The 14935-nt window shown below is 40.3% G+C and overlaps 1 protein-coding gene across 2 annotated transcripts in view; it reads left to right on the forward strand.

Moving 5' to 3' along the window:
- LOC133512884 (connector enhancer of kinase suppressor of ras 3-like) overlaps positions 1-14935 on the forward strand; it is a 56353-nt gene that overhangs the window by 13405 nt on the left and 28013 nt on the right. Inside the window, exons 1-4 of one of the 2 annotated variants that reach the window (XM_061842932.1) lie at positions 2884-3028; positions 4403-4566; positions 11209-11411; positions 11581-11668. In XM_061842932.1, coding sequence (XP_061698916.1) covers positions 2974-3028; positions 4403-4566; positions 11209-11411; positions 11581-11668 — 510 coding nt within the window. In that variant the 5' untranslated portion in view covers positions 2884-2973. Of the gene's footprint in view, positions 1-2883; positions 3029-4402; positions 4567-11208; positions 11412-11580; positions 11669-14935 lie in introns of those variants that run through there. The other variant, XM_061842933.1, reaches the window with a different exon arrangement.

The raw sequence follows: 14935 nt of genomic DNA on the forward strand, positions 1-14935 counted from the left end.
TGAGTCAAATTCCTGACCGTTCCCTGCAGGTTCAGAGGGCTGGCTAACAAATAAAAACAGCACAGTTACAGTGGATTTGCCATTGTACACTCAGTGATGTTCCCACTGGCCACCTCAGTGGGAATATTGGTGTGTTTGTTTGTGTGCGTTACAGAGTGGCGGCCGCTCCCAGTGAGAAAGGCAGTGGTTTAAAGATGGGAGCGATCTGCATGAGGGAGCTGACAAAGTTTTTCCTAGAGGAAGTGAAGGCAAATCACTCTTTGTCATTTGTTTCCAATTTTTATTGTCCCAAGGCCCATATTTTACATTTGATAAATCTCACGTCACAGAGAAAAATACAAATGTCACAAAAAGTACCTTATAATGTACTTAATGTGAAATCTTGGCATATTTAGTGAAGCACAGCTGATAAACTCACAGGAAGCTATCCCTTGTTCTATGAATTACAGCAGGTGCATACATATTGTACCTTCTGCACATTGAGTGAAAGAGCATTTAATTATTCTGCTTGTCGCTATGTCATTGGCATAGATAGAATTTTTTTTTTTGTGGTTAAAAAAAAATTCTTGTTCAAGATAGTGGAATTGGAAAATTTCCCACAACACATGGAATGATCTCTCATGGCAGACTAATGTGCCACATTACAGTGGTTGAGTCCTGTGCAATGAGAACCAAACGTTTGAGAACTTGAAGCATTGAGTTGGCTCAAGTTAGACTATTGATCAAATTGCTCAACTACTGCTTGCTACTAAACTTCATAACTCCGTGCTCAAACTTACCCAGTATTTTTTTTTTTTAAAGAACAGAAGGCGGATCTAACCTTTGTCCAGTGTGTAAACCTGTAGGTAAAACTGGTTAACGTATACCGTAATTTCCGGCTTACAAGAGTGCACCTGTTTATAAGCCTCACCCAGTACGTTTGTAAAGGAAATACCATTCGGTACATACATATGCCGCAGCTGTGTAAAAGCTGCAAGTGCCCACTTTGAAACCCACATTGAAACGCAAAATATTTACAAAGAAAGATGGTACACAGAGCGTTTAACGCTACCGCCGCCACGCTAATGCTATCACCACGCTAACGCTAATGCCACGCTAACAAGGCCGGACCAATGAAAATCACTTCCTCGGCACATGTATTCCACCGGTCTCACTCTTACCTTTTCTGCTCGAGTGCCCCCTTGCAGCTGTTAGAAAAAAAATGCATAAATTAGCCGCATCACCGCATAAACCGCAGCGTTGAAAGCGTGTGGGGAAAAAAGTCGCGGCTTGAAGGCCGTAAATTACGGTATATTGATTGATTGGTCACAACAGGTTTTACGTTTTGAATTTTGCCCACGTTATTCTAAATGGGGTTTTTTTTTCTACAAGTTTGACATACTGTATGATTGTTTATTCAGTCCCTAGTGTGTACTTCATCTCTCACCTCACGTCAGTTATCTAGAATAGGCTAATGCGAGCTGGAAACATGCATAGCATAGTACAGAAAATATGTGTGGTAATACATCTGTTTTTTTGTTCCTGATTTATGTGAGCACAAATACTGTGATAGATGATGCCATGTAAGAGGACAATCTGCAGTTTTGAAGGTCTTGCGTTCTGCCACTGGGAAATATTGAGATGACAAGAATAGCACAGAAATTGGCACAAAGAAAGGTTCTGGTGTTTACATTGCCAGAAATGTGTGCTTCCACAAACATTAACTCTGCTCTGGGTCTCAACGGCCTCCCTCAGCATAAAATGTAGTTCCACTTGCGCGGTCCAGACTGGGGTGTCTGTGCCACGGTCTTTCCAAGCTACCCACAATTCTGTCTAGCTATGGGAACACACATAGGCGCAGGCCAAACTGAATTGATCACCTGTTGCAGACAAAGTAATCGGAAATGAGTGAATTAAATAAGGTGGTTTCTCAGACCTCCTCAGCAAACTTAAGGTTGTCACACAACAGCAAATTGTAGAAGGAGACCAAATGGCTTAATTGAAATGATAAAACCAACAAATCTTTAATCTAAACTGAACTTATTAGCTCACCACATTTAATGAGTTGCTGCACTTGGGCTTAAATCCAACTGAACATTGGGGAGCAATAAATATGGCCCCAGCTCTATATCAGCATGATTGTATTTGACTTTGGTGGTGTATGTTTATGCCTCTACTGTGGAGTTACACCCTCTTGCTTTGGTCCAAGGACATTTGCCAAGTGGTGGACGGAGGCCCTAAAACTCTCTCAAAGCCCTTTCATCATGCAGAACATTTAAAAAAGGTTTCACACAGTCACTGCGTTCCTTTCCACTCAATTCACAATATTACGACACCAAGTTCTTTACTAATATCAATGCTAGTATAATAGTCTACCCAGACTTTGGTTGACAAACCCTGTTTTATTTTCCCAAGAGGATCGTTCTTGTGTAACCCTATCTTGTGGTTCTTGGGCCTTAGAGCTTACAAAAAAAGGACAATTTGACCCTTAAAGCTGAGTTTACCTGTGGCCGCTCTTTTGAAAGTAGACATAAATGTGACATAATTGCCTTTGGCCTTGCCAACCTTGGATTTTTCATTTACTTGCAAGTAGCTCGCCCATTGTTTACATTTAACGTGACTTTGTCTTCTTATTTCTGCATTTGTCAGTTATTTTTGTTCATTTTGCATGTAACATCTTGTTTTCCTTGCAGTTGTCCTTTCAGAGGTTAAACCCAAACTTCCTTAATGTGGTGTTCAGGAATTTGCATGCAATGGAATGAGAAACATCTCATGAGCCTAACTGGATTTGGCTTGTGCGCAGACGAATGGTTAACAAGCCATGATGGGCTCTCCTTTGATTCAGCCGAAATGACTAAGCTCAAGCTTAGACCATAGCAAACAAATTGATAAAATCACCTGTCATAAAGCATCATGAAGTACTTTAATGCACACGCTTTCAAGTTCAGTGAGCTTTCAAAGTTTTACCATTTTATCAGTCATGAGTAATTTCAAATGGAATTAACCTTCTTGTACTCAAATTTTACTTGGATCACTGGACTTCTGAGAAGTAAGCATAACATTCAACCATTTAAAAAAAAAAAAAAGTTTTACAATATTAACAACAAAGACACGGTAATTTTCATTACTGTTAAACAGGGTAAGCTCCGGCATTAGGATGTGATAACTTTAAGCACTGTACCTACTTGCCTATCATTATTTTTTTTGGAGGGGAGGGGGACACTGAATAGATTTCATTTCTGTTTACCTCCACTTTACAAGAAAATTGTAAAATAGAATTGACTCAAACTGATGCAAACATGCCACTAATCGTAACTATTTTGTCTTTACTTTTTAATTACCAATGTCATAGGATCTGTAGCAATAGAATTCAGTATTTCATTTGACAGTTAATCAACTTCCAATGTTTAACATTGTTCTGACATCTTAAAATTTTATACCCACGCACATGACCCACCCTGAGTTATTGAGATATAAAGTATGATCTGCCTTTTTAGAAAAATGACAAGAAGCCGCACCCAGTGGGTTGTGTGTCATAAATTCATGCTCTATATTTTATTAGTCCCCACTGGTCTGCTACTACGTTTTATGTTCTTCGGAAAAAAAAAGTTGTTCTTCATGACTTAAATTTCTAGCTGAATTACTGCTACCAAATCTTCCTTTTTACTGATGAATAATTGTGTGTGTGTGTGTGTGTGTTGTGTGTGTGTGTGTGTGTGTGTGTGGTGTGTGTGTGTGTGTGGTGAGATTGGGTGAGTTGTGACTGAGAGCGTCTCACAGCTGCCTTTCTCTCTTTTTGAGAAGCAGGGCACAGGGCCATGCATCTGCAGCTGCCCCCTCTCTGTACGCCCTTTCATTGGAAGAAAAATGGCGTTCTACAAACATGCACACACATGCGCGTACACAGCCACACACAAACTCAGACATGCATGTTTGTTGTTGTTGGGTTTTTTTTTCTTTGGTTGTGCATGTTTTTTCATTTCTTGTTTTGTGTATATATACAGCTCAGCTCCTGTTTGTCTACCGGAAGCAAACATTTTATTTAATTGATTTCTCGCTGTTTGACCTTTTGAATACCAGTGTTGTTAGGCTGGCTGTCCAATCAATGCATTATTCGGACTCAGAAACAGGCAATTGGCACGCAGACACTTGCACAAATATAGCCATCCTTTGTTTAACCAGCCTAACAGACGTAGCGGTCGCAACTGTAGCTCTGTTTTTAGTGTTTATCTTGCAGTTATCTATCCCACCTGTTATTCCTCTTCTCTGCATTGTTTTTACACTTGCATTCTCACACAACAAACCACATCTGCACACACTTACACATGCAAACTAGAGGGGCAGATACTTCTCATAATATTTGCAGTCATCTGAACTAAAAACATCCTGCTCTCTTTTTTCTTTTTTTTTAATGGGCGTACAGGTTTGGATGACAGCTTACAACAGTACGTGGGCAACTTTGAGCGGGAGAAGATCAGTGGAGAACAGTTACTGAAGATAACGCACCAAGACTTGGAAGAGCTTGGTGTGGCCAGGATTGGACACCAGGAGCTGGTGCTGGAGGCTGTTGATCTGCTGTGTGCTTTGGTTAGTAGTGTTCAATAAGTGTATTATTTAATGGAAAAAAAAAAAAAAAGAAAAATGGTTCCAGCCTTCAATAGATGATTTTAGGAAGTGGTGAAAGGTGAACCTCTTGGTAATCCTGGGTGTCTCAACTCTCTTGCGCTGTATTAACTCCAAACTCTTGATGTAGTTTGTTGTCTGGCACCTATAAGAGCAACAATGCTGAAAGGCTCATCATTTCCCAGCTCACCGAGTTATGGAGGCTCAGCCATATTTAAAACCATATTCAACTGATGGATTTAAAATGAGAAGCAAATTGCTCACTAAAGTTTGCTTTTGGGCACCTGTGGACATGTTGTCCAATGTTCTTGTCCCTTCCAACACATTTGCTCTTTCCTCATATATTAATATCTTCAGTCCTTATGTGTAAGCACTTGGGTGCTAGTTAGCATCAAAGCAGCACTGCAAACTGCCCAGCGCAAGGGGGGCTAACTTTTCCAACAGATGGGATTGGTTTGGAATTTTATCACTTCCTGTCCCATAAAAGGCTAAAAGACTGGGGCCCATGTGTTTTGATCTGTCAGCATTTTCCCTCTTTATGCACTTGTAAAAAGGGCCTTTATTTTAAATGTTGGAATTGATTAACTTAAACATTTTCTTTTTCAGCAAACAGTCTTAACACTTCAGTTCAAGGGTTCATCTCAATTCAAATCTTTTCAAAGGTCTCAAACTATGGATGGTTTCTCTTGGATCATGTGGACACCAGGCATGTTTCATGTGGAGTATAAACCCCACTCACTTTTCATCAGCCTCCCCAAAGTTTGCCTTTCCAAATAATGCGTTGAAATGAGTACTTTCAAATTCAACATTTGGATGTTTGATTCCAACTGATGTGTAAGGTGTTAGAAATGGCACATTTATAATGTATTTTTGGAATCATAGTGTTTTTTACCTGCTTTCTAGTGGATGGGTGCACATGGAAAGACTAAACGTTAAAGAGCAGCATTGTTTTTTTGGAAGATGTGCTGATACAGGTTCCCTCCCACGGCGCAGTGTGTTAATATGCATCTTATGGTCAAACACATTTTTAATAATGCAGTAATCAGGCCAACACTTTTGTTTACCAATCCCTATAATTTTAGCCTGTTACGAGAACATGACAAAATAAGAGAATTTATCACGTAATAGTTGTGCACAACAGGTTTTTTGTTGTCAATGTAGATGACATTGGGGTGTCTCAGTACCTTTTATAGTAACCTACAATTTCTTTTTTGTTCTTGTAAATTGTCTGTTTTATCAACTGATTTAGGACAATTTTGCATTGCTTAATCTGAAAATATGAATTTCTAAACTATCGTTCAGTTTGGGCTTTTATCCCAAGTTCCTAAATGTATTAATCTTATATTATACATTCCTTACTGTAAATTGAATTGTAGACATTGATAAGAGCACCTGGAAATGGAATATGTCATCGTTTGTGCATTTATTTGAATCTCAAAAGCAAAAATACCTGTATATGGGGCCAGAGTTTAAAAAAAAAAAAAAAAAAAAGTTGACCCGATTGAGCAAAACCAAAGTGATATTTCTGAGCATCAAAATTGTCCTAAATTAACTTAAAAAAAAAAAACTCTTCCATTCATTTTCACTAGAGTCCCAGGCAGTCTGGAACCATTCCCAGCTGAGTCCGGTTAGCTAAAACAACTGACAATAAATTTGTTGTTGACTGGTGTAATTTGCCCAATGTCTTTATGTAACCGGTCTGCCTCATCATCTCAACATTTGTCTTGAGTTTCAGAATGGATTGTGTTTGACCGTTTTGTAAATTACTCTTTGGCATTTTATCTTCATTCTCCTGCTCTTCCTTAGAAGGTAAGGTATTGAGTTCTAAATTCTTGGCCAACTCTCACTTGTAATTCTGATGAAGGGGGTTCCAGCCATCCACACAACTCACGGGAGGAAGCTTAAATTGTAGCATGGTCATTGCTGGTTTACTCCTTGTTTGTCAGCTGTCAAGGGGGTTTGATTATGCTGTAAAGACTTCTGACACGGCTGCACGTATGCTGTAAAGACTTCTGACATGGCAGCACTCCACGTGGATGACTAGTTCGCACATCTGTCTCTCAGTCCTGAGGACCGAAGTTCAAATGTTTTTTCTTTGGGCTCTCTGGTTTCCTCCCACATCCCAAAAACCTACAGGGTAGCTTAATTAAAGTTTAATTTCCCTGTAGGTGTAGATGTGAATGGGAATGTTTGTTTATATGTCCTCTGCAATTGGCTGGCGACTATTTCAGGGTGTGGCCCCGCCTCCCGCCCGTAGGTGGCGTGGATTGACTCCAGCACACCCACGACCCTAGTGATTATAGGTGGAATGGAAGATGAATGAATGCCTTCTGACACACCCACTGCCGTTACAACCCGGTATGCACCAACACAAAAGGGGTCGAAACCATTGAAGTCTGAGGATCACTGGAATTCCTGGATCATGGAGTTTCCCTTAGACACGTGAATATTATAGATTTCCATTTGGGAAATAGGTATGTTACACTTTAAATGTGAAATGAGCTCCTGGTGGGTGATGAAAGTTCACCATTGTCAGTGAAACATGCACAATGCTCATGTAAAGGGTCACTGCTCATTTGTTTTGTATCCTGTTTGATAAATCCATTAAGTCATCTAATCACTAATCAGAAAAACGGTCACAACTCAAGAGAAAAGTGAGTCAACCAGCCGTTTTTGATCTGTGTTGTCCACCAAGCAACCATGCTGACGTCACTTAAACACATTTCGTGACCGACAATGATATTGATAACAGAAACAATTGTTTCAAATTGTAATTCATTGATGCAGTGGTTTTTTATTTTTTATTTTTTAAATTATGAGGACCACTTTCAGACAAACTCGAAGCCGTTGCCCACAATGAAGTAGCTCCTCCTCACAGCTGGGGGGAGTCAGCTGGCGCAGAATTTTTTTCTGACAGTTACCGTAATATGATATTTTGTCGTCTTTGGCTGTTGGTCTAATGTGGTAGAGACACATTACGGCCGTTGGGCAGTCTGAGTGGGCTTTCGCTGGAGCACGGGAGCAGTTAACTAGTTCAAAAAATAGAATATGATGTTTTACCATCCTGGATTCCTAGATCTACCACAGCCTATGGAGTTCAGATGATCAAATGCACTTAAATCTTTGGGAGAAGACACGCATGGCCAGTTATCAGAGGGAAAACACACACACACACACTCAGAGGCTACTTCCCTCAGAGTGCGCATATGGCCAGAAGGTGTAAAAATTATAGAATAAAGTAGATGGCATGGGTACGGTCAGAAATGCGCAGAGCTGTGCGTCTTTTCTGACTTAAGTATATAAGAGATTATGGTCCTATCTATGCAAGTAATTGTGATTTGAATTAAAAATGCCACTGAAAATTTTATGTTGTGAAATTCCCATTCTTATTTCAAAGTGATTTATATTTTAAATAGCTGTATTTCATTTTAACTTTTTAATGTTAACAAATTCACCATATAAAAAAGTTCAACCTTTAAAATTCAAATGCAATATTTGCAGTCTACTGAGATGCAACTGGCTACAATTCACTGTCTGAGATTCAACTGGCTGGATTGGCTCGGTGTTGGGTTCTGACCTGAAGTTACCCTGTCTTCTTAACACTGAATTTAGAGGGTGAGGAAAAAAAATCTTTATTTTAGATGTCAAAAAAATTTTGCATCCCCCTTGTTTTCATTTTGGTATTAAATGCCACTCAGAGCCAATTGCTCTTCGTATTTAAGATTGCCGACCCCTTAGTAATGCCATGACGTATTGTTTGCTGTATTGTGGGTGTTCCTGTCTACAGCAGTGTACTCATTCAGCATAAGTTATTTACTATTTTTTGCATATTTTACAGACATGGCATGCCATTACACAATGTCACAGAAATTGCTCACATATTCACTTTGGAAAATTTGCAAGGCTTTATGCACCATTACCGTATGTGTCATATAGGCCTTAGCACCTGACATCAATGAGCCCATTGCAATTCAGATTGGGCATGAATCAACCCTAACCAAAATTGCACGACTGTTTCTTTGTTTTTGTTTTGGTGATAAAGACCTCAACATTAGTGTTTCTTAACGCAAAAATAGATACTTAAGCATAATAAAGTTTAGTGGAGGGTATGGGGGAGGCACAAGCATTTGGTGGACAGGCACAGCCCCCCCTGGCATGCCCATAACGATGGTGCCCCTGTCTCTCAGGTTTATCCCTGCTCTCCAGGAATAAACAAAGAGCATTGTTTCGTTTTACTGGATTTCTGTGACCCATGATGTCTTTTGCAGTGTCTCTAAAACCCAAAACGTTTGTGCAAGTTCCTTCCTCCCAGTGATGCATAAGTCCCACATTAGACATTAACTCTCATGTTAAAATAAAATAAATAAAACAATGTGATGCACCATAGAAGCCCTGTTAATATATTTTCCTATTGCCTGTGGATCTAATCACATAACGTGTTTATAGTTCAGTCTTGCTAAAGCCTGTGCAAAGAACAGGAAATGCCGTTGGTGTGGAAGCGATCCTTCACTTTGAAGGAAACATTCATTTCGGTCCTTTTATAAACATCATAACATCAGTATCAACAAAAGATCAACAAAGCGTCAGGCCCAGACCTTGTGTCCCCATCCTGCCTCAAAGTCTGTGCAGAACAACTTGCTTCTGTCCTCACAAAGCTCTTCAACAGGTCTCTAGAACTGTGTGAAGTACAAACCTGCTTCAAACGCTCCACCATCGTAGCAGTCGCCAAAAAAGCAGCAATCTCAGGTCTTAATGACTACAGGCGTGTTGAACATCTCGACAGCAAGGGAATCGATGTAAGGATGCCGGTCCAATCAGTAAAACCATTTGTAATATATTCTGTAGACTACTGCACGATTCGTCACCTTAAACTGGTCCCTTTGCACAATTGTCATTGCACTGGTCTATAATGGGAACCGCTAACGGGTACGGTCACTCTGTACAAGCTTAACATAATGTGGGGCGTTGACACACTATCTCTTATCTGTTCTAAATGAAGAAGACTTTGCGTCTTGCACATCGGTGACTCTTAAGGAATAGTTCCTATTAACTGAATGTCTCTTGTTCTTTGTTCTTGTTAGTTGGGTCTTTGTTCTTAATGTCCTACCAGGGCGGCACCAACTGCAGGAGACAAATTCAAATTCCACACTTGGCCAATACAGCTGATTCTGATTTTGAACTTTCAGACTGCTACTTGCACATAGTCTCCACATACAGTATATTTATAATTACAGCAGTAATGGTGTCCAATTGGGACATGCATTAAAAAAAATGCATTTTGTATTATTGTCCTCGTAAATGGCACTAAGAAAATGGTAATTTGACTTCAAATGTTGCTGTCAGTGTCAAAATATTACATTTGACATTGTACACATTGCTTAGATATTTTATTCCCTTTAGTCTGAAATCGGGCAGTGGGCAAGTCCTTTGGACTTGTATTGCTTAAACTGGATGTTTCCGCCGTGTACAAATCCAGACTCAGGAAAACGCGAAATTTAAAGCGCCGCTGCCTTGTGGCCACATCCAGCTTTAGTGAAGGCTTCAGGAGTACACCTCGAGGAAAAATCCAGAGTCAGAGTCCCTAAGGTATCTTGCAGCAGTATTCATCTTTGTCCTGGCAGCTCCTGCAACAACACTGGTCCCAAATTGTAGTGACCTAGTCCAGGTAGTGTTGTGCAGAGGGGAGACTTTCTGCATGGGCAACAACTTGTTCTCCATACTACAGCTCCCAGGCTGAGATCCAACTAAAAGTCAGAAACATGAGATTTGTTAAACAAATGTGAGGTGCTTGCAGTCAGATTATACCTCAAATTTTAATCACCATTAAATTTATTTTTGTTAATGACAAGTCTTATGTGACAAAACACTTGCTAAATTGACAGTGTTAATTCTATAGATATTCACAACCACGAGTCAGGTTGCCAATGACGTGTCAGACTATTCTAGTAATTCCTTGAATCCTGAGATTAGTGAGATGTGTGTTATTAGGAGGAGGGAGTGGTAAAAAGCAGGCACTAAAAACACTCAGCTCTCCTTTACTGGCTCGACACGTGCCACGTTTCTCCTTGCAAGCATGTTTAGTTTCTTGCACATTCATCTGAACAGTAGAATTGCTGGCAGTGTTGCAACACCCTGCAAGCTGAAATTTACAAGCACAGGAAGACTATATTTCTCTTACTCTTCTTAAACAGACAAGATACATGTATGATAAACTGTGTGCTTCAAGTCAAATACAGTAAAAATGCATCTGTTAATTTTCAATCTGAAGTTTTCCAGTGAGTGTGTTTATTTTCTACCAGGCTGCTGTTTAATGACCCTTGAAGACTGAGTTTGGCTACTTTGTACATGTAAAGCGGTGATAAATTAGAGCAATTCAATGACCGGAAACAACCCCTGGCACAAGAATGCAAACTTTACTCTGCATGATAGGAATCAGATTATGACACGTAATGTGAACACCCTAGCCACATGCTCTATGTGTCAAGCAAGAGCCAATCCTCAGGTCCTTGAACTCAATTGAAGAAACAAGTAGCTTTCTTTTGGAATTTTTTTTTTTCGTTTTTGGTTTCAAACTTTTGGTTATTGTGTATGCATGCACTGTTTCAGAACTATGGCGTGGAGACGGACAACTTGAAGAACCTGGTGGTGAGGATGAGAGCAGCCACCAACAGTCTTCACATGGCCACATCTGATCGTAGGAAAAGCCCGGTGTATGATGGCAGCGCCTCACGCAAGCCACCCAATGACTTTCTTACGTGTGTGGTGGAGCTCATTGGTGCTGCAAAGAGCCTCCTGGCTTGGCTTGACAGGTAACATAGCACTTTCATGCCATCCTTCTGAAAACAGATAGTCTCAGTATTTAATTTTCCAGTTATAATTTTTAACTGTTTTTTCTTTAAAGTTATATCAAATTGCAGTTCCTCTCTTCTTTCTGTTGCTTCTATTAATGTTTTTTGTCCTCCACTTGTCTACCGTCAGGACGCCCCTTACAGGGATCAGTGACTTCACAGCAACCAAGAACAAGATAATTCAGCTGTGCCTGGAGCTAACCACCACAGTTCAACAGGTTTGGACACTAGTTAGCAAAACAGCACAAGTATAGCCAGAGAAATCGACATACACACAATAGCATTTTCCACTGAGTGCATACCAGCCCAGGGGCACAGACATGCAGGATCAAGTGAAGGAGTGAAGCGTTATGGGAAATGTGGTCTGGCAGTCATGACAGAAGCCTGGAGCCCAGAGTCTGAACTAATAATTGCAACCACTGATGTTTTCTTTTGGGGATCTGTCTTCTACTTGCTAGCTAACAGTGAAGATCCCCTTTGTATCCTTCGAACGTTGCTTAGATTTTTCAACATGTTCACAACAGAAGCTCGAATTGTCTTTCAAGCCTAGGTGTTTGGACCTGGAAGGGGTCTGTATGAACGTATGGAAGGAGATTTTTGTTTTCAATTAAATTCTCAGAGAATTGCTGTCATATTTTATCATATTGGAAGTCTAGTTTCACACAAGTTAGTTTTTAAAGAGTCAGTGAGTAGTTGAACGTATCTATCCATCCATTTTCTTAGCCACTCATCCTCACAAGGGTCGCGGGGATTGCTGGAACCTATCCCGGCTGTCAACTGGCAGGAGGCGGGGTTACACCCTGAACTGGTTGCCAGCCAATCACAGGGCATACCACAATCACACCTACGGGCAGTTTTGAGTGTCCAATTAATGTTGCATATTTTGGGCATGTGGGAGAAAACCCACGCAGGCTCAGAAGAACATGCAAACTCCACACAGGCGGGTCCAGGATCGAACCCGGAACCTCACAACTGTGAGGCCAACGCTTTCCAGCTGATCCACCATGCTGCCTTGTTGAATGTAGTGATGATAAAATATTGTTTCAAGCTGACTTCAAAGGGCAGTTGAAAGTGGCCACCGAGACGTCAGGTGTCCTTTTTAGCGGCTTATTGCATCAAAATAAATTCCTTTCCCAGAGTGCACATTTCCTCGCCGGTGTATGGGATTTCAGCACCTCTGCTGATTTACTGTGGTTTCCTCGTCATGGTCATCTAGTAGACGTGGGGGTGCACAATTCCCACACTACCGTGTGAATAGCAGAGATTAGGGTGTAGAAGAAGGGTACTCAAGTACAACTCTTCAAGCGCCACATGTTTTTTTTTTTTCCACTGAGTCAAACGGCCATTTATTGAGGTTGTTCAGGTCACGTGGAGTGATAATGCAATATTTAAAACAAAAATAAGAGCTATCATCAAATGTTTCAATTTTTACATCTTTTAAATCAGTAATGGAATAAAACTGAGGGGCTTTGCTAAATTTTAGCCATCAATATCCCCTTTGTTCCCTTTATACATTGTCTATCATGTCACGCATTCTTTGATTTGCTTTATCCAAAATGCCTTCTTGTGTTTACCCAAAATCCACAACAATAATTGAGCACCTTAGCTTTTTGTTATATGTGACAAGAATCCTGAATCAGTGCATTTATTTTTCTTCATAGATCTGTGTTTTTTGGGGGGGAGAAATATCTTCAAAATTCCTATGCCTTGTCTCATAATGCCATTTCAATTGGGAAATGTTAATTCAATCCATGTTTATAGTCAAATGGGGTACGAGCGACACGGATCTTGTGATAGTTTGAGGGAGAATGGGTGCAGGTTTTTCAGCCCATTGTTCCTTTCTGGTCCAAAACTAAATTGAAAGCCAAAAATTGCACTTGCAGCTGTAAACTCAGATTTATGCAATAGCAGGCCGTCTGTATATGGTTGGCATGAAGGCAAGGACTGGTAAACATGTGGTGGCCTAGCCAAAGCACACACAAGACCTTGTGCACCGCCAGCCTCCGCAGCACGGTGTTGTCCCATTGTCATATATACACATTGAATGGGTTAGTTGATAGCACGCTGTGCTAAGTGTTGTGTGAAAATGTCTTAACAGTTCAGGTGCATTAACTGAGTCGCCGGTGAGCTGGAAGAGGCCCAGGGGCCGCCTATTGTAGGCTCTCGGTGTAAACTAAACGCTTCATTGGTGCTGAAAGGATGGAGCACTTTTTTTAACGGCACGTTACCCGGTTGTTGAAAGAACCTGCTTATTTTTTCAAACACCTTTTGAAATTGATATTAATTGCTGAAAGTCTAAACTAAATTGTCACCTTCCTTGCTCTTATTTGGACATAATGTGGTACTACTTCATGAGTTTAGACATTAGGTTTGCACAGCTAGTTGATGAACTTAATTTGAAAAATGAAGGCTTTTCAGATCATGCAATTTACATCTGACTGAATGAAGTCTGTGTTTACACACGTGAAAGACTTGGTCATAAAACTCAAGATGTCGTCCATCTTGTCGGACCTGTGTGTGGATGGAGGTGTAGGTGCATTCCTCCAACCATTTTCTGAGTCGCTTATGCTCACAAGGGTCGTGGGAGTGCCGCAGCCTATCCCAGCTATCTTTGGGCAGACTGACTAAACTGGTTGCCAGCAAATCACAGGGGACATATAAACAACTGTATTTTAGAAATTTTAATTTAGAGAATAATTGTTGTGGTTTTGTGATGAAATTCATGACTTAAGTGTAGCAGTCATGGCTTTTTATTTTGAACAGGTGTTAACATACCTACATGTTCCCACACCGACCCACCTCTCTGTTTCGCATCATTGCTCAACCATACAAATCTGCTCTAGTAGCAGATCAAAGGCCCAAAAGGCAGTAGACAAAGTCATCTGATCCACTCTGGCTGTGGGGTCAAGTCCAAAATCTCACGGGATTACTACACTCACGGAATTGTCATTTTGCATTTACTGACTATTGGTTATGATCCAGCTTCTTTCTACAGAGAAGACAAAATTTTACAAAATAGATCTGGGGTTAATGAAAGCATTTCAGAAGAATCATTTGCTCTATCACGTTCCTATTATTTTATAGGGTTGTAGGACATTACAACTCCAAAGACGTTTTCTTAAGCAGTGCTTGTAGAAAATCGTGATCGTTTTGTTTCATTCCTTCCTTAATTTCCTTTAAACGCAGCAATGTATTTTAGCACTTCCCTTTTGGATTGGGCCAGTCTATCTGGAATCTGTAATTACATGTGCTAGTGTGTCCAAATTCGTTCTGAAACCCTACTTTATTTTTGGTTCTCTTTAGACAGAATATTGTAATGAAATCAGTTTGTATATCAGATGCAACCTGTCATCAGTGTTTTTACCCATTTTGTGTTTACACTACCCTTCATCTAGTGATGGAAATCTGGCAAAGTCACATGTAGACCACTATAGTCCCAGATGATCTGAATCATGTGAACAGACATTGAAATATGGATTCTCCAC

This window comes from Syngnathoides biaculeatus, chromosome 15, assembly GCF_019802595.1.
Source record: "Syngnathoides biaculeatus isolate LvHL_M chromosome 15, ASM1980259v1, whole genome shotgun sequence".
NCBI classification, from domain to species: Eukaryota; Metazoa; Chordata; class Actinopteri; order Syngnathiformes; family Syngnathidae; genus Syngnathoides; species Syngnathoides biaculeatus.